We start from the raw sequence: 21,579 nt of genomic DNA on the forward strand, positions 1-21,579 counted from the left end.
TTCATCATCCCTCTTGTGGAAAAGAAGTCCTTTTCACCCATTATGTGCATAAGCTTATAGCCCAGAATGCAGTCCTGCTAATGCTTGTTTTTTAAATAGATCCTCCCTAGAGAGCAGATTAACAAGGTTACCACATGTGCATTAATCAATAGGAGGATCAACAACAATTACCACGACGAATGGTAAGAGAGAAAATGCTACAATTAAATATATTGCAATGTATCGTCTGAGAATCAAGTACGTTTTTATGTCAGAATCAAGTAAGCTTTTGTCTCTCTACATGTTCCATAAACGGGTTACTGAAAAATAATAGGAAGAAATTCTTTACTTTAGGAAGAAACTCTTTACTGTGAGGGTGGTGAGACACTGGGACAGGTTGCTCAGTGAAACTGTGGATGCCCTGGCAATGGCAGTCTTCAAAACCAGCTTGGATAAGGGCTTGAGCAACCTGGTCTAGTGAGAAGTGTCCCTGCCCATGGCCGGGGAGGACAGGACTAGATAATATTTAGGGTCCCTCCCAAACGCTTAACTGTCTATGAGTCTATGACTAAGAAGCAGAGAAGTCTGACGGTGCATTTTGCTAAGTGTGCGGACATACACCCACCGTATCTGTGCCGACATCATCTGCCCTCTGCCCCTGTCTCCTGTGCCCGCGTTCCCCTCGCCCTTCGCGGCCAGGGCCCGGCAAGCCCGGTCGGACGGCGGGGCTGCCCGGCAGCGGTGCCGAGGGGCGGCCCAGCCCCGCACCTGCCCCGGTCCAGCCCCGCACCTGCCCCGGCCCAGCCCCACACCTGCCCCGGCCCGGCCCAGCCCCGCACCTGCCCCGGCCTAGCCCGGCCCGGCCCGGCCCAGCCCCGCGCCTGCCCCGGCCCGGCCCCGCACCTGCCCCGGCCCGGCCCCGCACCTGCCCCGGCCCGGCCCAGCCCCGCTCCCCCGGCCCGGCCGAGCCCCACACCTGCCCGCGGCCCCGGGGCGAGCGGGCGGGCGCGGGCGCTGCGGCGGCACCACGTGCCGGGGCGGGGAGCGGCGGCGGGGCCGGGCCGGGCAGCGCCACCCCCAGCGCCGCAGCGGCAGCGGCAGCGCAGCCCCGCTCAGCGCATCCCTCTCGCCCATGCCAGGTGCCTGCTCCGGGCTGCGCCGTGACTGAGGAGCGATGGGGCCTCTGCGGGAGAGCGGCAAGGTGAGGAGCCGGGGACGGACGGCGCGGCGGGGAGCGAGCAGAAGCAGGGGCAGGCAAATCGCGTCCTGCCCCCGCCCTGGGGGGGGCGGAGGGGCCGGGATTTGCCTGCCCCTGCCTCGATGATGGAAAGAGGAGGGCGCATCCGAGAGGTTCCTGACGGGGTGTCCCTTCCCGAGCAGGAGCAGAGGACGCAGCTGGAAAAGGAGGTGTCCCGCAGCCGCATCCCCCGCTTGGTCCTTCGGCCGCAGCAGAAGGTATCTCCCGCTTCCGAATCGCCCTTTTCGGAAGAGGAAAGCCGGGAGTTCAACCCGCCCAGCTCCTCCGCGGGCTCCGGCAGGACTATCAGCAGCAACAGCTTCTGCTCAGGTACCGCAGAGAGATCCCCCCAGCCTCGGGGTCTCTGGGGAGCGCGGTGTGCCCCGCACGGCCACCCCCGAGGCTTCGCTGCCATCCGCGCCGCAGCATCTGTGAGCCGGGCTCCCATCGAGCCCGCATGAGCAGCCCGTTTTACCGATGAAAAAGGGCAACCATCGATTTTTCCAGGGAAATCTAGTATCTGTTCTTTTAATATGTGTGTGTAAGCGACGCCAGATGTTTCCATTCCGAGTTCTGCTATCCACTGCTAAAAAAGTTGGCGGTTTTATTGCGGCAGAAGCGTTGCTTTAAAGAGATATATTTGCTTTAACGTCTGCAGTGTGGTATTAAGGCATTTTGAAAAGCCCTTAAATCAAAAGTTGGTAAAACAGGGGAGTTGCTATCAGACTGCAATTCCTTTTGGTTTTTTGACAGTGATCTCCATGAATTGGAACAGAATATGTAGGTGAAGTCTTCCCTGTCATATTGAAATAAGTTTTGTTTATTTCAGAATTCAGGCTTCTACTGATGAGTGTGTCACCAGATATGAGCTGGGCATGATGGCTTCTCTACAGAGAGGGCAATGGATCCGTGCTTGATCAGAAATTATTCCTCTCCAACTGTAGACCAAAAAAATGTCATTTGCTTTTCAAAATATCACATAAGGGGCAACTCAAAACCAGATTTTTTTATGTTGAATATTTGCCCTGTGTAGAGTTTAACACAATTTAAATGCCTCAACTGGCAGTGAAAGACTCAGATGCCTACTAGTGGTGAGTAATTTTTTAATTCAGTGAAACTCTTCACTGCAAATGACATTAATGTACATGAATAAAAAAATTGAGGGTCACATCATGAACACCTTGTACTCTATATGCCTGTGGTAATTCAAAAGGTATTTCTGGTGTGGAGAAATTTGTTTTCAATACTCAGTTTTATGGAAAGCATAACAATTTCAGTGGTGGAATTGGAAGTGCTAGGTTAGTGGTTGGACTCAATGACTTTAGAGGTCTTTATAACCTACGTGTTTCTATGATTCTGTGATTCTCTATTTAAAAATCTGCATTATAAGAAGTCTTTTTGCAATAGTTAGTACCACAGCAACTTCTCAAGCTTTCTTTTTTTTAGTTTATAAAGTGTTTTCAATTTTCAGAGGTGTTCCTGGGAATAGACAGGAACGCTGTTATTTATCTTGGTCTTCACTACAGTGCATTAGATTACTGTTATTACTTTTTTAACTCCTTTCATGAGAAGCAGTGTATTGAACACAGCGTACAAGTTTTCTTAGATGAGAAACACAATATCCATGTTTGAGTCTAGCTCTGCCAGATTTTGCAATTCAAGCTCAGTGGAATGATCTATTTGGTTATTGTTTAATGAACAATGCAGAGCGTTAAATAAACATCATAGGATTGGAAGAATGCTGTAGTCTTTTTCCCATGCCTTTTTAATCCTTCCACCTTACCTGCTTGAGTTTGCAGGTTTGTGTTCCAAAGAAATAAAATCTTTTGAAGCTTTCTAGAAAAACGTTATTTTTATGATCTCTCCCAAATGGCTGCTTTTCATCCTAAATTTTTTCGTTCTGAGTTGACAAGCCTTTCATCTTGATCACTGACATTTTTTTCATCTTTTGTACCCTGCTCTTCAGATCTACTCAACAAGTAGCTGTCACTGTCATATACCCTTGCTGTCCCACTGCGCTGTATAGGCTGTCTTGAGTCCCAGCAGCACATTTTTTTTTTATTCTGGGTGTGTCTGATCTCATGGCTTGACCATTTTAAGGCATCTTTCACAGAGGTATTGCAGCATGCAATGCTGGTCTCTTAACTGGCATCTTAAGCACAACCACTCATCTCTTTTATTTATTTGATTCATATTTTATTATTTCACGCATGCTGCAATGATTTAGTTTGATTTTTTCCTCCACATAAGCACTTTGTGTTCCTAGATCTGTCTGCAGCACCCATACAGGTACATTCTACGTGGTTTGCTGCTGTGAGTCTTCAGACCTCACACAGCCATGGATCAGCCAAGGCACTGTCCTCCATCCTAGACCCTGGTTCAGTTGTTGCTAGGTTTGATGGATTTTTCACTGGGATGCAGGTAGGGCAACAGTCACTGACTTGACTTCCTCATTCTTTGACATCTCTCTCCTGTCTTCCACTTACGATCCTTCTTTATCAGCATTTGTCTGATTTAGAGTAAAATCCCCCAGGGACAGCAGGGGGCTGCTAATTCCTGTTTCTGGGGAGGGGATGGTGAACAGATGTGTGGAGAGGTGAGTGGAGCGGCCACAGCCCTAACCTGCCTCTGCTGGTGCTTCTTAATTTAGAAGTAGCATGTGCAAAAAAGGTTATTTAAAATTGGCAAGTAGTATATTTGGAAGATGAGAGCATATGGGAACACTAATGTAGCAGTATGAGAAAGCTTGTGAGCATTTGGATACATGTCTCTTTTGTAATTTCTTTTGAGCGTTAAGCCCCCAAAATTTTTTGATAAGCAGAACATAGTATGAATTAATCCCTGGAATGATTCATTTCCTCTTTACCCTTCTCTTGTCAGATTGTTCTCTACCTTTCTTCCATTATTATTGACACCAAGTAATGATGTGCAGATTTCTTTTTAGCCCAATAGAAATTACTCTTTTCCCCTCATCCATTAAATATGTATTTTTTGCTTCATTCCCTAGAGCTTCTGATCTTGTCCATTTTCCTTGTGTGCTTACACTGGTGTCAGTGCCTAAGTGAAGGCTTGGTGTTCCTCCATTTTAAATGAGGGTAAATCTTGTAGGTATTAATAATGTTGGTTTTGGGAACCATGGCAGTGCTGCAGGAATGGTGGTAACAGCAAAAAATATCTCTTGGCAACAGAAAAGAGACAGCTTTTGTAATGCTTAGTTTCTTTTGAAGAAGTTGTTAGTTCTGGCTGTGATTGGTTTAAATTTGCATGATCAGCTCTCTCTTTGTCTTGTTTGAGTGAATCTAAGCTTCACTTGGTCATGTTGGTCAATTATTTGCAGTTGACTTTATGTCAGTTTTGCTTCGTAAGTCCATATGAACACAGTGAGAGTGTTCGTCATATCTGGAAAATTCCTGACAAAATTTTAATATGCTTTTATATGTGTTTTTAATATTCTTTGTTTCTGCCAAGTGAATGTGGATGCTGTCTGGATGGTGTGTAGGCAAGCTGAGCTTTTGGTGCTTGAGTTCACGATGCTCAACCCTTTCTTAAAACCTTAGAACATCTGGGGTGCTGGTTGTCATTTGATATGGGAGCACTTCTCTCCTTTGGCTTGGATGTTAGCCACAGAACTCCTACAGTGTCAAAGGATGGAAGGACATTTCCCAGCAGCTTTGTGTGGCTCAGCTGCCACTGAGCATTTGCCCATGTCAAGCGTGTTTCTCTCCTGAGTTGCACTTGGCTTTCAGGTGGCTTTGTGCACTTACCTTGTCAGTTGTGCAGAGAATGTGACCCAGAGCCTCTCAAACAAGCCTCCTGCTGAGGGATCCATGGCGGAGCAGCTGCTGGGCCTTTGGTCATTCCAGTTAGTGGTTGCTTTGTAAGAAATATGATACTTTGGGCGGAGCACTGTCCTTGGTTTTGGAGTCCTTGGTTTGAAATCAGCCTGTGCAAAGCTCTGTAAATGTATTCAGCTTTTCTTTTAAAAAGGAATTTAGTCTGGGATATAATTTCTTTTCTACTTTTGTTTTTTTAATAACTCAGATTTTAAATTTCTCTGTATAAAGATGACTTGTTCCACAGTACCTTTGCAACACTGCCCAAATCCTTTTTCAGCCTTTTCTAGGATGCCAACTTGCCAGAATTTCATGAGCAAATGCAGTGAAGCTTTGGTAACCATGATGTAGGTTTCCACGAAGCTCTTGTATATTTAATAATTAGTTTAGCAAAAGAAATTTTGAGCCAGAGGACTTGGTTTATAGCTGTAGCAAACAGTTCCTCTTTTCTTGGGCTTACCTGTAAATCACCTTTTTAATTAGACTGAATAGTGCTATTGAAAACCAGCATCTTTGTACATCACTGACTGTGACTCACTCCAACGCAGTCTTCAAAAATAGGAATTGAAGCTTTGTTCTTACTTTTTCTTTAAAATTTCAAGATCTGGTTCAATACTTATTCAAATTCAATCTCTGTTTCATAACTTGCTCTTTTCTGGGGTTGAGATTTTATTTAAATCTTGTCCTTTGCATGTGTGGCACAATAAATGTACACATGTACAGCGGCTGCACTGTAAGCCTGGGGTGTGGGTGCTGCAGTAGGAATCTCAGTGTTGCCATTCCTTGCTCACTTGCTTCTGTGCCCTTGATCTCAGAGATTATTCGCCAGTTGGCCCAGCTATTGGTGGATGCTGGGGCTGAGTTCACAGTTTGTGTCCAAAAAAGCATGTAGGCTTTAGGCAGGCTTATTAAGTCCATGTGAATGCACAACCCATTTTGCTTGCCTCAGACAAGAAGAGGTTGTACAACCCTTACTGAAGAAAAAAGCTGTACCTTCTTGCACTCCAGTAAATAATTTCTCTGTTAAGAGCATTGAAGCACATTGCATTATAAAGCAGCAGCCTTGGAGACTACACAAAATAAGTATGTGTACTGAAATATATATTCCTAAATAGAAATAGATACAGAAAATAAATTTTTTTTGTATTTTAACAAGTCAACAGATTGAGGCCAGACAGTTAGTTCAAATTACTGAAAGTAATTGCTCCTATTATTTGTTTGTATAGATGTATACAAACAAATATGTATATGTATATATGTATTTGTTTGTATATATGTTGTATATATGTATTACTATGGAAACAGTGAGCTCTCTCATTCTTCTTGTTTCTTTTTATAAGAAAAAAAAAATTTAAAATAGTTCCTTACTGGTTTATGTGTTTGATTTTTTTCTCTAAGTTACTGATTCACATAAACATGCTTAAAAGTTCTCAAGAATGTGATACTGAAAGTTAGATTCTCTTTCTTGCAGTCCTTTTTGCTATGCTTTCCCACAGTCATTTTGCCTTTCTTTCAGACTTTCTGGAGGACTCTTCTAGCACTTTCGTTTGCAGCACTTTGTAAGGCAGTTCAGTGATGACTGTGATATTAATTTACAAAAACATTGAAACAAAATCTGTTTTCAAAAATACACATTTGGCCTTTTTTCATGAGAGTGGCACTGGTGACATGCTTCCTTTTCTCACTGCTGCTTCCCTAGAGAACTTCCTGCTGGACCACCTTACATGCAATAATTTATTATTGGTTCATATTATTATCCACCAGTTCTGTGTCTGTGGCACAGATCTGTTCCAAACCTGGAAATAAGAACAGTGCCTAGGTACTAAAGAGCAAGTCTGCTTGTTCCCCAGTTTTTGGCCTTTCCCTACTTGCCTTTCAACTTCAGTATTTTTGCCCCTAAGTAACAGTCCTTTTGTTCTTTTTGCCACACAACAACATCTGGAAGCCAAAATATTTGACCTTTTGGATGTTTTTTGTTACCTTTTTATGTGTCTGTCAGTACTGTGAACCTTTAAAACCCAACCCAGAGCCTCCTGGGGTCAGTAGGACAGTTCCTATTCTCCCTGGAACATTGTGCATGGTGTTCTGAGAACAGTCACCCTTTCTACTACACCTCAGCCTTTCTACTGCCCTTTTAGTGGTAGCTTGTTGTGTACTATGGACTGGATTCTAAACACTAGCTGGTATTTTCTTCACCACAAATGCATAATCCAATACTTTTTTTTTACAGTGCTTTTCATGCAACTTTTTGTTAAGTTGAATATTGTCATGCTCTCTGAAGAAAATCACAACTTGTAGCAGGAAGGAAACTTGAATCAGAAGTCTTCAATTTACTTTTTGTTAAAGAGAATCTTGATGTTTTCAGAGAAATTCAACATTACATATTTTAGCCCTACATTTATAGGATTAGTACATACCCATGAAATTTTCAAGCAATGTTTTGAAGTGTGTGTGACTAGATTCTGTGGTGCTGCTCAGTGCCACTCTGGGCTTGAGGATAGTTAAAAGATAAAAGAAAAATATGTATAAAACAACAATGGATAGAATATATATTATTTCCTTCCATGAGAAGGTAAGCAAAGCAACCTTATGAGGTGATGTTGAAGCTGTGAGGGTCACAGTTGGCTGTTAGCCATGGAGGCAGAGATATATGAGACCAAGTGAGTATAACATGTTGCACCATTTGAGGAATAGGTACAAAATTCTTTGTGGTCTATTGAAAATATTTATTTCTCAAAATGGTGCCTTCAAAACTGGAAAGAATATTTCTAGTTTATTTCTTTTTTGCATAATGGAATAAACCACACAAAACCCCACAGAAACCCACCTATATATACATATATATTTCACTTAATGTTAATAATAAATGCATAGTATTTCTTACACTGGATTTAGTCAATGCTTTCCCACCAGAGGTAGCAGCAGTGGTTCCACTTCCAGCTGTTGTCCTCAGAAAGATTAATGAGATCTACTAAATTGCTTAAACCCATATCAAATAGAAAAGACTCTTCTTTGTCTTTTCTTTAGATTCTTTCCTGTCCTTACATTTAGTTTAAAAAATTCTATAAAATTTTCAAGTAGATTTTTCAGTCCTTTATCACCTTAAACCCCTTATCCAGATGTTTCCTGTGATGTGATAATGAAACTCAGGGAGCTGTGCTATTCCTGACCACAGCTCTCCTAGTAACAGTACTATTTTTATTGATATTTTTACTAGTAAGCCCTTATGCTTCTTTTCTGTAATACACCATTAGTAGGGCTATAAATGTAATGACAAAGCCAGTAAACCACAATTACATAGTCCTCTTTCTTTTCATATGCTTTGAGAGAGCTCATGTCAGTCCTGTTTGTTAGTGAAATGTTCAAATACAAGGAACATTAGTAGATTAGCTGCCAAAATAAATTAAAATTAGCTACTTCAGTATGACTTAGCAATTGCACAGCTCAGACATCAAGAGCAGATTGCTTTAAAGACATGTTTATGTGAAATCCTGCATTGCAAAAGATGCCCAAGCTTAGGAGCAGGTCAGTCCATCATTTTTCACCTTCCTCTCTCTTCTTTTATACTTCCAATCTCAGCCTGTCAGCATTCCTGCCATGCTGTGACTGAGCAGAGAGGGCCTCTTTCCAAATTCAGTGAGCAGCTCTCATACTAAATTTTCAGCAGTTAGTGGGCAGCCTGTGGGTGTGACAGAAGCCAGCTCAAAGGGGCTGGTGAGCAACAGGTGTGAAAGTTGCCTGTGCACTGATGATCATCAGCAAGCAGTTGAAGATGTTTAGTTGTGATATTACTGGGTTAGATTTTATAACTAGAACATTACAGTCAAAAGTTCTCGCTTGAAAGATGGACTGTGAATAGCAGGTTGTTTTCCAGATGCGGAATATCTGACAAAAATAAAAGCATGTAGGTTGGAGGGACCTGTAGAGGTCATTTCATCCAGCCTCTTTTTTGAAGCCAGACTGTTCCCAGCACATCCCAGCAGCCATGTATTTGTTGAAGTCTAGAAACCCTTCAAGGACAGGAGTTTGCACAGCCTCTGTAGGTGACCTCTGGGAGTGGTGGAGCTGCTAGCCAGCCTTTGTTCACAAGCAAAATGGAGCGTAGTTAATTCGAGTTTTGCCTGCAGAGACACCAAGATTAAATGTGGAAATTATTTGCATGGTAGGATTTTCCATAAGTAGGCCTGCTGTCTTTTCCTGGCACTGCTGTAGCTGTCCTTGTGCTTCAGCTCTGCTTTACTATGTTTGACTTCTGGTAAGAGACTTGCCTCACAAGTATGTCATATTCTGGGGCATCTTCTTAAATACCAGGCCAGACAGATCTTCAAAATAGCTAAGAAACTACTTTTAAATTGATCAGAAGGACCAAAACTAATAGCGTTTTTAGGACTCTACCTTTAGTGAAGTTAATAAATGTATTTTTCTAAAGTCTGTGTGATTTTGTAAGCAACAAATTGCTATTAGCAAATTATTAAACTTACAGAGTACATACAATCACATACTGGAATGGCCTCTGTAAAAATGAAAGGTTTTAGTGCATTCAGGAGCTGAGGAGAATATTCCCACTTCTTACCTTAGGCTGTGCTCCCTCAGTGGTTGCTGGAAAGGTGAGGGTATCTCCAGAGGTATGAGGTAGGATTTATGCCTGTTGATGCCCTGCTGGTCTGAATGTGAATATGCTCCTACCTCTGCCTTTCTATGTGTACTACTAATTTCATACTCTGCTGCTTTTACTGTGTTTCCCAGTTGTTCCAGAATGACACCGTGACTCTCCCATTAACCGTTTTCCCTGCCAGGCACTGAGCCCTTGCACTGACTGGTTCAGCTGCCCAGGTCAGAGCAGTGACTGTGTTGGTGCTTGGTGGGAGCTGTGACTCTGCAGGCCGTGACTCAGAGTACTGGGGTGACTTAGCCTGAAGGGGGTGTCCTTCTTGACTCACCCTCCAGAGGAGCCTCTTTCTCTCTGTTTAATAAGAAGGAGACTTACAGGTGGAAGGCAGGTGCTGTATACCCTTTGGTGTCTGTCAGCAACTTCCATAATTGCATAAACATTCCTGTGCTACAAGGTTGGTCATGAAGAGAAGACCAAAACAGTTCAAAAAGTGAGGGTTAAAACAGATGAGGCAGGTAAACAGACTGGGAGATTACCCTGAAAAATTACCCCTTGTGGTACCCTCACTGCCAATAGCCAGCTTGCAGTGCACCTTCCTGGCAGAGCTGTGGCTACCCAGACTAACAGATCCTGGGATGAATGCAATCATAACCATCAGGTACAAGCCAGGAAATTGCTTTTGTCTTGGTACACTGAATATTCAGATTTCATTAGAGCTACATGTTCAATTCCAGAATCCACATTTCCTGGTGGAAATTCAGACTATGTACAGCCTGAACACTGGTCAGGGGACTCTTAGGAGGGAGATGTTGAACAGTGAAATAGGGATCAGGCAGGAACTGGACCATTCAGTGTCACAGGAGTGCCTAACTCGATCTGGCAGCTAGGAGTGAAAGTAAAAAGAAGTCAGTGCTTCCTCAGTGAGGGCATCATTATTTACATGTGTTATATAAGGAGGTTGTATATTCAAAGCTTCTTGAAGCCTTTTGGGAAAGGCAGTATTTTTTTAAGGAAGGTTCTAAGGCATATTCTAGTGAACCTTCTAAGATATCTGTGCTGAGAAAATCATCACATCTTAACATATAGCCTAAAAGTCTACAAGAACAGTATTTTTGTCAATTGTTCACAGTATTATTATCTTTAATACTGTTGTTTATATTTTGGTTTTACTGTTTAAAGGTTAGTCAGGGCATGCAAATGTCAGAGTCCTCTGAGCAACTTTCCTAATGGTTTGTTTGAGGAGACACTATCCTGTGCTTGGCTTTGAAATTTGGCAGGCATGTCTGATCTGGGAGAGGACTTGGACGTAGAATTTCAAGTGATGAAATCCAGCTGATGTTCAAAGGAAAAGTCTATTCCCAGCATGCTCCTAGGAGGCCCCTGTGGGAAAAAAGACACTGTGAAAGAAAGCAATGGAAATCGTGTGTTATAAATTCATGTGATTTTACCTCTTGTGCAAGTAAATGCAGGCAAGATCAGAAGTACAGTCTATTTACCAGCTTTCTCTTTTTTGTCTTCCTGGTGCTGATATGCCTGAGAAGGTAAATAAGATGTGCCTCTGCTCTTGAGGAGTCTAAGATCTGAAGTCCTTGCTGGAGCAAAACTCCTGTGGAGTTACAGGGTTGAATCCTTAACTGACCTTGCTGGAAACTATGTGCACATCATATCAGAAAGTGAATCCCATTGTGTGCTCATCTACTCCTTACCTGCTTTATTGAGAGAGATTCCTTATCTTAGCCCATTTCTGGGCAGGTGGAGGTCTTTACTTCCATCAGAGTTTCCAGCAGGGTTTAGGAGGAGCCTGCAGGTCTGGGGGAAGCACTGAACACACCGTGCCACAGTCGCCTTCTGCTTGAGGGGAGGAGCAGAGGGGCCCCTGCAGCAGTGAGCAGGGAGGGTGGTCAGGCTGTCTGGAGATGGAGGGGGAATCAGCTCCCCAGGGTCCCCAGGCAGGTCTGCTGCTCTCCTGTGGGGAGTCCACCCACAGTATTAAATACAAATCAATGGCCTGTTAAGGTTTCAATAGCGGGAAAGATGAAGGTAGGCAGGCAATTGACTGGCACTAAGCAGCTGGAGAGCATCTCACTCTTCACCAGGACTTTTCCTTGTGCCAGGAGGGTGAGCTGTGGGTTGGGTGGATCTCCACAATGTACAGCAGAGCTTTGCTTGCTTTGACAGTGAGCACCAGTGTTTCATAGGCAGCTCTTCCATTCTGTGGTAGCAGATTATTCAAAAGGCTGACAGGAAAAATCTTTCTCTACAGCTTGCCCTAGTTCTGGAAAATTTATAATTTTGCTCATGTTTCTGGATAATAGTAGTAGAAGGATTAGAAGTTTTACATTACATAAAATGAACTATCGGAGGAGAGGGAATACTATAAAATAATTCATTTACTGTAGCTGGAGTGGGAGTGCTCACCTGGTTATTATTGTTATTGGTCTATCTAAAGGTTACGAGGGGTATGAGTAGAGAAGAGCTATTTTTCTTTGTGCCAAGCTCATTGGTTCTTTTTAAAAATACCCTGTTGCACTGAAAGCTGAAGTTCTAAACAGTAAAACAAGGATATGTAGATAAGGCATAATCTGATGGTACAGTGTGACCAGTGTGATATCACAGGCAATGTTGTGGAGTGGTAAAGAAAACATTTTTGTGCTATTTTAGTATGTATTTTTTAGATATCTTTCTCCTAATTGTAGTTAGTTTTTGTTAGGTTTAGGGTTTTAGTGCCCCAGTTTTTAACACTGTAGTTTAGTTCTTTCATTGTGTAAAGTTTTATCAGCTCCTGTGGCTCTTCCAGGCTGCATCTCTATAGCTTTGGGAGTTACTTCTACATAAATTCTCCCATAAAAAAAAGATCTGTGAGGTCTGCAGAACCTGTGCAGGTACTGCAGTAAGAGTATTGGTGGAGAGATGAGGTAAATGGTTTATTGTGGGTTTGGGTGGATGGTTTTGGGAGGGGACTTTGCTTGGGTTTTGCTTTTTGTTTTGAGGAGGTTTTTGTTCTAACAAAGTTTGGAAACTAATGCCACATACAGAAACATCTAAGTGGAAAGGTCATAATTAAAAACAAACTGTGCAAGCTGTCACTTATTTCTGAATATGCTTGATTATAAATGTTTGTGTGCCTCTAAAGAGAGGATGCTTTGGACACAGCTGAAGCAGCTGCTTAAATGCAATTCAGGAGCTCACTAAGTGGTGCTGATCTACTGTCCTGCAGGTAATATTCACCCAGCCTGCAGAAGAGACTCCAAACTGGAGTTGGAGAAAGAGAAACAGGTGCTGATCTGGGAGGAAATCGCCACCTTCTCTCTTCCTTGTGTTGAGTTATATTGTGATGTCAGTGGTAATGGAAAGGGTAAAAAGTAAGCTGAAGTCATGTGGGCAGCAATCCTGAATTAGTCAGGATGAATGTAAGGACAGGCTGAACAGCTTATTAGCAGTTCTCTCTTTCCTGTTATTTTGCTAGGAACTAATTCTGAGTTACAGAAAGCAGCAACAAGACAGCAAAAAGATACGCTTTTTGGCTTGATTTGGATTATTTGAAAGAATTAAATATGATTAAACTGGATGAGGTGCTTTGCACTGTTACTGCCCTTTGTGCCCTGGGAGGTGTTTCTGGCAGTAGGCTGGGTTGCCCCTTGGCTTGGCATCATGCCTGGCACTTGGCAGAGGCCTGGGAAGCAACACCTCAGGCTGCTGGCTGCTCCTGCAGCCTAATACACACAGCTGGCTCTGGACAATCATCAGATGTGGGTACCTTACTTGGGACTGAAGGCAGGAAGTGGAAAAATGAGAAGCAGAACCTTGGGACAGATGAGTGAGGATAGAAAAACTGCCCAGGCATAAAGGAAAACTGGATCACACAAAAGAAGCTTTTCTACTGTATTGAGGGAGCAATAATTTAAAAAAGCAAAAGCTGTTCTTTCCTGCTGAGGGGAGGTGGGCAGAAAGGTCTTAGATATGGTGGTCCCCTCTGTCTCATAAACATGCAGTCATGCGCTGACTTTTAAATCAATACGCCCGTGCAAAGCTCAGTACAAAATGACTCTTGACCTACATTATGAACAGGGTGGAAAAGGTAAGTGCAAAACAGTCATGCAAATTATTTGGCTCAGTTGCAGGTACTTCTTTGGGTTTCATGTTAGCTAAAGATAATGCATTCAGGAGAAGAGTGCAATGGCATAATTCAGATGGCAGCTTTCATTTTGTCCTGGGAAAGAACAATTAGATGTCCACAGGAGAGTCAGGGTAGTGTGTTTGATTTTGTTGTGTATCAATTAAACCACCATGACTTTTAGAGGAACTGCAATTACTCCAGATTACATGGAACACAATTACATGAAGTTGGAGTTTGATTTGTGGATTTCATTTAAATTCAGACTGCTTACTTTGCAGTCAGTTGTTAAGGGCTGGAGTGTTTGTATCCCTGGAGGTCAGGAACCTGGGTCTGTTCCCAGGGTGGCTTGTTGGTGCCCTGGAGTGCTGGTGTGCCCTCAGAGGAATTTAGCTTTAAACAAAAGCCATCTGTGTATCACCCACTCTCTTCTAAACCGGGTACCTCACAGCCACTTGTCAAGAATGGAAGAGTTCTATGATCATGATTGCTTTTAAATGAAAGACAATTTTGAGGAACCTGTATTAATTCCAGTTACATGAAATTCCTGACTTCGTGCATGTGGGCTGTAGGTTGTTGTCTTGTTGTTCAGATATGGGAACATTTCTTGAAGGAGAGCATGTGGCCCATGCTTGCTCTGCAGCCAGTGTGCACCACACAACATTTGTGTCTCATGTGTAACTTCATGCTGCAATATTCCTTAACCTTGCTAAAGGAATTTGTCTTAGCTAAGAATTTTCATTATGTGGCCCCTGATTTTGTATTTTTTCAGACTGAGTACAAGTATTTGCCTTTCAGCTTGCCAAAAGGTATTCAAGATTTCTTCACAAAATGCGTGAAACAAATAGCTTCTCACCAGGCTTCAGCCAAGGCTGTACATATCACTTACTGTAAAGAGTTGTAGTTCAAACACTCTTTTATTCTGCTAACACTCTTTCTTTTAATCTGCTAACTTTCATATACTTACTAGTTAGAAATGTTGATGTTTTACTTTTCTCTTCAGATGACACTGGCTGTCCCAGTAGCCAGTCAGTATCTCCAGTTAAGACTCCTTCTGATGCTGGAAACAGTCCAATCAGTTTTTGCACTGGTAGTGATGGAGACTTTTCCAGGAAGAAATTCAGTCCAGGGTCAATGAGTGAAGGAAATACACAGCTGGCTCGATACAAGAAGGAGACAAAGACAAGCCTTGTAAAGCCCGGTGAGTAAAATTCCTTGCATTTCCTTAATTACACTTTCTGATTGACTGGTATATTTACAGGTGCCCACATACATAGACACCTGTGTTGTGCCACCTGTCATATCACTAATGCTGATAGTAAATAAAATAGGTGGCTTCTTTCTGTGGAGACACCTGAAAGATATGAAAACACTATTGTTATTGTCCTGTTCATGGAAATACAATCAACTGACATCTTCTCTTTTTTTATGAGGCTTGATGGTGATATCAAATAGCTGAAATGGATTTTATTCTGTTTCATAGTAACTGCACTCATATTTTAGTGCCCAAAGAGAAATGACTCTTAAAATAAGAAAAAAGTCTTGTGATATCCTTAAATTTATTGTTAGATCCTGCCTAAACTTTGTGCTGCCAGGCTCTGACAGCCCTGGGGATACAAGATGTGTGACAGGCAGCCTGTGTGTGGGAGTGGGGCAGATTTGGACCTGTACTGCAATGGCTGAATCAAGAGTGTATCTCCCAGTGCTTTGGGCTAATGGGCCACCTCAGACCCCCAGCTAAATCACCACCTGCTTGTCACAAAATCCAAGACCAAATACTCAGACGTGCCAATGGTTCCTGTAATTTTAGTGAGTTGATATAAAATATTTAATATAATTTGGTTCATATACAGGCAGCTCTTGATTACGATGGTCAGGATATTTGTGCTGCTGTTTAATTAAAATCATGGAGACAGTTGGCCCTGTACATAGCCAGTGGCAGAACTGACATGGTTTATGAGCTCAGGTACCTCCTGGCTATATTGTTTCCAGAGTAATTTTATCTCTGGAAGCAATTTAGATACTTCCATGAAAAACTTGCTCAGATTTGCCAGCACCATGTTTAATCCAGAAACAGTGGGAAATCTGTTGCAAAATGTCTTCACTGGCTTGGTCATTGGAAGGGTTGATTAAACCTGTTTTACCACTATCTCTGCAAGTTATCTGGCTCATTTCTTAGCACCATGTTACTTGAGTGTTCTCAGTCTCCCACTGCTGTGCATAAGGGGTGATAGGTAATACTTTTTTACAAGATTTGCTGTGAATGGGGCATATGACAGTCAGATCTGCAGCTGTGGCTACCACAGCCATTTTGTTTGTGAATATGAATGTCACTTAGCAAAATGTGAATAATTAATCCAAAATTTTTTTTCTTATGAAGAGTCCTATGCTCATGGAGAACAGTTATGCACCTTTTTCAATAATTAATTCACTGTTTTCAGTTTTACACTTTAATTGCCTTATAATATGAAGTTATTAGCCTTTTGCAATATTCAGCAACCAGGTCTGTTTTACAGAGTACTTCTAAGTTCCTCCTGCCAAATATGTCACAAAATTCTTTTGTGAAAAGCTGTTCAAAATCATGTCATAGTGTGAGAGCTGACACAAGTGGGGCATGTCAGACGTGACGCCAGGGGACAGCTGTGGTTCATTTTCCTCAGTGTTGGCCACAGGGGTTAATGTGATTTTCTTCCATTGCTATCTCATTCCATAGCTTCAGGTGGACCCAGTCTCTTCCTCACGACCTACTTGCACATGAATTTCTTGTGACTCAGTTAAGAAGATGTAGCCATTGTGCAAAGAGGAGGCATCACCATGTAGTAAAACACGCAGAGAGTAACCAGGGATCAGCAGAAGGGAAGTGGGATATGGAGGAGAATAACAGCAACATGTCCTTGTCATATATAAAAGAAATTGTGTGTAATTTTCTCTTTACCAAAAGCCCTTCTTGATTTATAGAGATTATATCTACTTCATGTTAATCTGAAATAGCTTGTGACAATGACCACATAGCAGGAGTCATATATGAGAGACAAAAATCTAGCCTACCACTGTTTTTTACCATGTCCCGCACTACATTTTTTACACAATTACATCCATCTCTGTAGACCTTCAAAATTCCTGTCATTTTGCTGAAATCTGTCTGCTTCCAGTATTGTTTTCTTGGAACATGCTGAATCTCAGAAGAAACACTTACACAAATATTTAGATAATTCAGGAAATGTCAGAAAGGGATAGCACTGAGAATGAACCATGGGATGTTTTTGCTCTGTTCCCAAGCTTTGATACTTTTCTGCTTCTCTAGTAACATCACTTCATCTTTCTTTTCTGTACTTCAGATTGCAAAATACACATAGCCTTTTCTTCCTCTCAAACAGCCTAAGGCCTTGTTATGTGAGTCTAAGCCATCTTCACCTCTTGAAGTATTAACAAAATGGATTAGGCTATCATTCATATTTTATGTAGTTTGCATAGAGAACCATATATAATCCTGAAGTGCTCTTGCTAGACCTGTAAAATATTTATAATAATGGAGAAATTATTCATTGGAGAGAGATGGAAATGGTTTATATTGTGCATTAAATCCGAATCACAGCAGTGTAGAAGTGAATTTGGTTTAAAACCTGTGCCTGCTTTCCTAGGGAGGGATGGAGAGAACAGGAACATTAAGGAAAATAATAGAACATCCACTCTTAGAGATAGCTACAAGCCTTTTAATTTCTGGATTTTAGAGGTTAGTCCTTCTTTTAGATGTGATTCATTTACATGATATTAAAAGCAATACAAAATGTGTTGCAGAAAATGTCCTCACAAAAAGACACAAAAAGACTTAAGTAACATTGGTCTTAGTTTTCTATCAAGATGCTGTACTGAATCCCACACTTTTTGTAATTGAATAAACAGAACCATAAGCACTTCTACATGCTCACATTCTTGTGTAGTCCTCCTAGAAAGATCCCTCCTGAATTCCTGTAGTTTATGTCCACATACTGTTGAGAGCTGTGGGAATTGTTTTGCTTCCTTTGAGAGTCTTTCTCATCTGCTTTTTTGACTGCCATTAGAATGCTTCGTGAAAGTATTCACAATCTGCCTCTTTCAAACACATGGATAAAGAAAAGAATCTTTAGCAGAAGTTGTGTCAATAACTTTTAAAAATCTTGCATGTTTAAACTAACACAGACATCCATTTAAATCTCTGTGAGCATCAGAATTTGAGAAGGCCATCTGTTCAGCTGTGTTCAGCATTTCTGTAAAGTTTGGGTCTTCTTGCTTTTGGTGTTACAGGCACACTTGGGACAGTTTACTGAATGAATGTTTGCTGTTGGAGCTGTTTGCTGTTTCTTAGAACCCATGAAATTGCTGAAGTTTCACATGAAATTATTACTATCTAAGAAAAAAAACCATTAAGGCTGTCCCAGACCTTTTAGCACCTTCAGAATCCTGCAGAATAGATGTGTAAACACTATGGCACAAAAGGAGCCCTTGTAAGGACTGGCTGTCTTTCACGTCTTGGTACAATAATAAATATTCCAGGTAGCAGAGGACTGTGCAAAATGGGTTTATTTTTTTTCACTGCTAATAAAATATCTGGCCATTTATTACTGAATCTGGCTAAAATAGCAATATTTTGGATTTCAGTGTCATTGAACTGCTACAGATTATATTTCAAGAAGGGTCATCACTGGGAATTTGGACATTAAAAGTTTTTTCTGTTCTGTTTAATGGGAAAATCTCAGAGGCTTCCACTACACAAAGCACCTACATTTGTTGGACAATAGGCAATGAGCACAAATTGCAAAACATGAAATTCCATCTGGACACAAGAAAATACTTTTTTTGTCTGTGGTCAGACACTGGCCCACATTGCCTGGAGAAGCTGTGGAGTGTCCATCCATTGATATAGTCAAAACTCAGCTGGATATGGTCCTGGACAGCCTGTTCCAGCTAGACTTGCTTGAGTGGGGAATTGGGCTGGGTGGCTTCAAAAGGTCCCTTTTATCTCCCAGCGATTTTCTAATCCTGTGTTGCTGGACCTTTTTTTGTCTTTATATAGTGCTTCAGCCTGATCTATAGTTGAGTAGTTGCAAGGCACAATTTGTGTTTTTCCTGCCCTTGCTTGGCTACTTAAGTTCATAGAAAAGAAGGTATATTGAAAAAAAAGACCATCTTTTGACAATCACTATTCAACTAAAAATGTTATTTAACAAATAGTAAGTACAAGGCAAAGTAAGTAATTTTGTATTCAACATGTGTTTCCTACTTTTTCCCAATGAAATTATTAAGCCACCATAAATAAGCCTTGAGATAAGGTGTCCCAGTCAGAACAGATTAATCTTTGAAGGCCTTAGGACAATTAGGACTCTTAGGGGAGACAGGTGGAGCAGAATGTATTGCCTTTACTTGGTTGTGAGTATTCAATAGGTGCAGGTGCTTTTTTAGTCAGTGTTGGAGCTGATAGTGATCAGAAAGGAGGCAAGGAAAATTACTCTAGGCAACTGGAAATAGTAAGATTAGAACTTAAATAAGCCAGACAGATCAGAGAAGAAATGCAAATGTTAGCTGCAGAACATGTTTTATGTGTTAACAATGTCTAGCTGTTAAAACATAATGCTTTTCCTGAAGTTTTAGGGTTTTTTATTATTTTTTTAATTTTCTCGTGTGGGAGGATTAGATTCCCAGGACACTGAATGTCCAAGAACTTATTTCTGGGAGTCCTCTGTGAAAGCAAGGAGTAGTAGTGACTAGTTAATCCATTAGTATACAATTAGCAAATAAATTAATTCATATTGCTACTTTACCTCCTTATCTGTCTGTATTCTAAAGTCAGTCGCTTTGGTTATTTTAAAAACAAAACAATATTTTGATTTAGGTTATATTCCTGACATCTGGCTGTATTGTTCTACAGGTCTTTTGTCAACTAATTCCCTTATTTGAGTCTGGCAGTGTGGGGAATAGCAATGTCTGACTCTGATGTATGTGTGGGTATGTGCTTCACTTGGAAAACATGATTTGGTGTGTAAGTTCTGTGAGAGGATTGTCTTACAGGTGATTCTGGAAATTTATTTCACTGTCAAGAACTTCCTTGTGAGTGCATCATTTTGCAATGATAGGACTTTGTTTTATCTCGGAAAGTTTGATAAAACATTAGAAAGACATGTTGTACCAGCACATTTATCCAAGAACATTGTATCTGGTATTTGCATGACTTTTCTTTATTCTCTGTACCAAATTTCTACAAGCAGTTGGAAAATAATAGATCTGTTGTCCCTGTTACTCAGGAGCAGCAGTACAGAATACAAACTCCAAGTTACAGAATGTGTTAACTTGAACAATTCCTATGGCACACAAAGAAATTAATGAATCTTTTTAACTACTTGCTAGGACATCCACCTATTATGTTGAAACACTTCTTAAAATGCTGATGGTGTACTGTGTATTTTAACACAAAGTCACACTGTTTGATTGTTGCAAAAAAACCCACACCAAAACCAATGGAAAACCTCTGTTTGGAGATAGAAAAGTGCCTTGACTGATCCCTAAAGCAAATGGGCATTCTTAATTCCATCCCACAAAGGTAAGAGCAATAAGAAGACTGATGTCTGTCTTTTTGCTGTAACTTACTTAACAGCACCTCATAACCCACATTCCAAGACTGCCCCTTTTCTTGTGGGAGGGGTAATTTAGAACAAGGGTATGGCAAAGAACATTTAACCCGGTTACAAATGCAGTATTTAATCAGTGAACACCATGTTCCCATCCTGCAACCAGTGATAACCATACTTGAGTGGTGAAATTGGGAAACTCATGCTTGCATTCCTAGTAATATTCGGTTACTTAGATGTGGCTGGTGTCACATGCATTAGAATGCTGAAATTAGGAAATGGGCTGTTCCAGGTTCAGTGTACTTTAAATAATAGAACAATAATAGAATTGACAAATAATAGAATAACAAATAATAGAACAAAAAAAGTGAATTGAGTTGATACCAAATCATGGAACCTCTTGCCTATGACTGACCATTAGTTCTTCTCTTAAATTATCTGAATTAATAACAAGTAATCTCTTGATCTGACAGTGTTTATTGATAAGTGTAGAGCATAGATTCTCTAACAAGTACAGAGGAGGTTGCAGGTGAAAAGAGAAAGAGCAAAAGTCCAGGTTCCCCGAGTAACTGAAACCAGATAAGGAGGGCTTTAACTTGAGCATTATATCTTTAAACCACTTGATATTTGGCAAAGAGCAGATACACAGTGGTCAAGTGCTTGTGCTTCTGGAAGGCTTTTGATCTGTTTTTTAAAACATCACCTTGGCAATAAAAAGGCAGGAAGCATCTTTCTCAGATGTAAGCACATGCTTTGAATGCTTCCCCTCTATCCCACACCTGATAGCAGCCATTATAACCATCCTGACATTCAAATCCAACCATATGCCTCATTTGTTTCCTGTACGGTTTCAGTCACAGTCTTCTCCCCTCCTACTATGTGTATGTCATAATTGCATTTGTGACACTGAAATTTCTGAGACCTTTTCTAATACAGAATCTAGGAAATACAGTTGAGGCAGTTTTTGACCCTATTCATTTTCCTAAGTTGCTTTTGCTTTTCTTCTTTCCCTTCACATTTCATTTTGCCACACAAAATAGCTGCTACTGATTTTCTAAAAAAAAAAAAAAAACGTTTCTGGATAGTAATTCTGTGTGCTGGGTCCTCCTGCATATTTTACTGTTTTAATTTCATGTCTGTTGCTATGGAGCAGTGCAGATTTGCTTGCCTCACTTGCCAGCACAGGCAGTTACTAAGGCCTC

At 41.3% G+C, this 21,579-nt stretch overlaps 1 protein-coding gene across 1 annotated transcript in view; it reads left to right on the forward strand.

Moving 5' to 3' along the window:
* The first annotated feature begins 1,049 nt into the window (after positions 1 to 1,049).
* Positions 1,050 to 21,579, forward strand: part of SYBU (syntabulin) — a 40,058-nt gene continuing 19,528 nt past the window's right edge. The window contains exons 1-3 of the mRNA XM_058808820.1: positions 1,050 to 1,180; positions 1,360 to 1,546; positions 14,779 to 14,976. Of these exons, the coding sequence (XP_058664803.1) occupies positions 1,154 to 1,180; positions 1,360 to 1,546; positions 14,779 to 14,976 (412 nt within the window). The 5' untranslated portion in view covers positions 1,050 to 1,153. The remainder of the gene's footprint in view (positions 1,181 to 1,359; positions 1,547 to 14,778; positions 14,977 to 21,579) is intronic.

Source organism: Ammospiza caudacuta, chromosome 1 (genome assembly GCF_027887145.1).
Source record: "Ammospiza caudacuta isolate bAmmCau1 chromosome 1, bAmmCau1.pri, whole genome shotgun sequence".
Lineage (NCBI taxonomy): Eukaryota > Metazoa > Chordata > Aves > Passeriformes > Passerellidae > Ammospiza > Ammospiza caudacuta.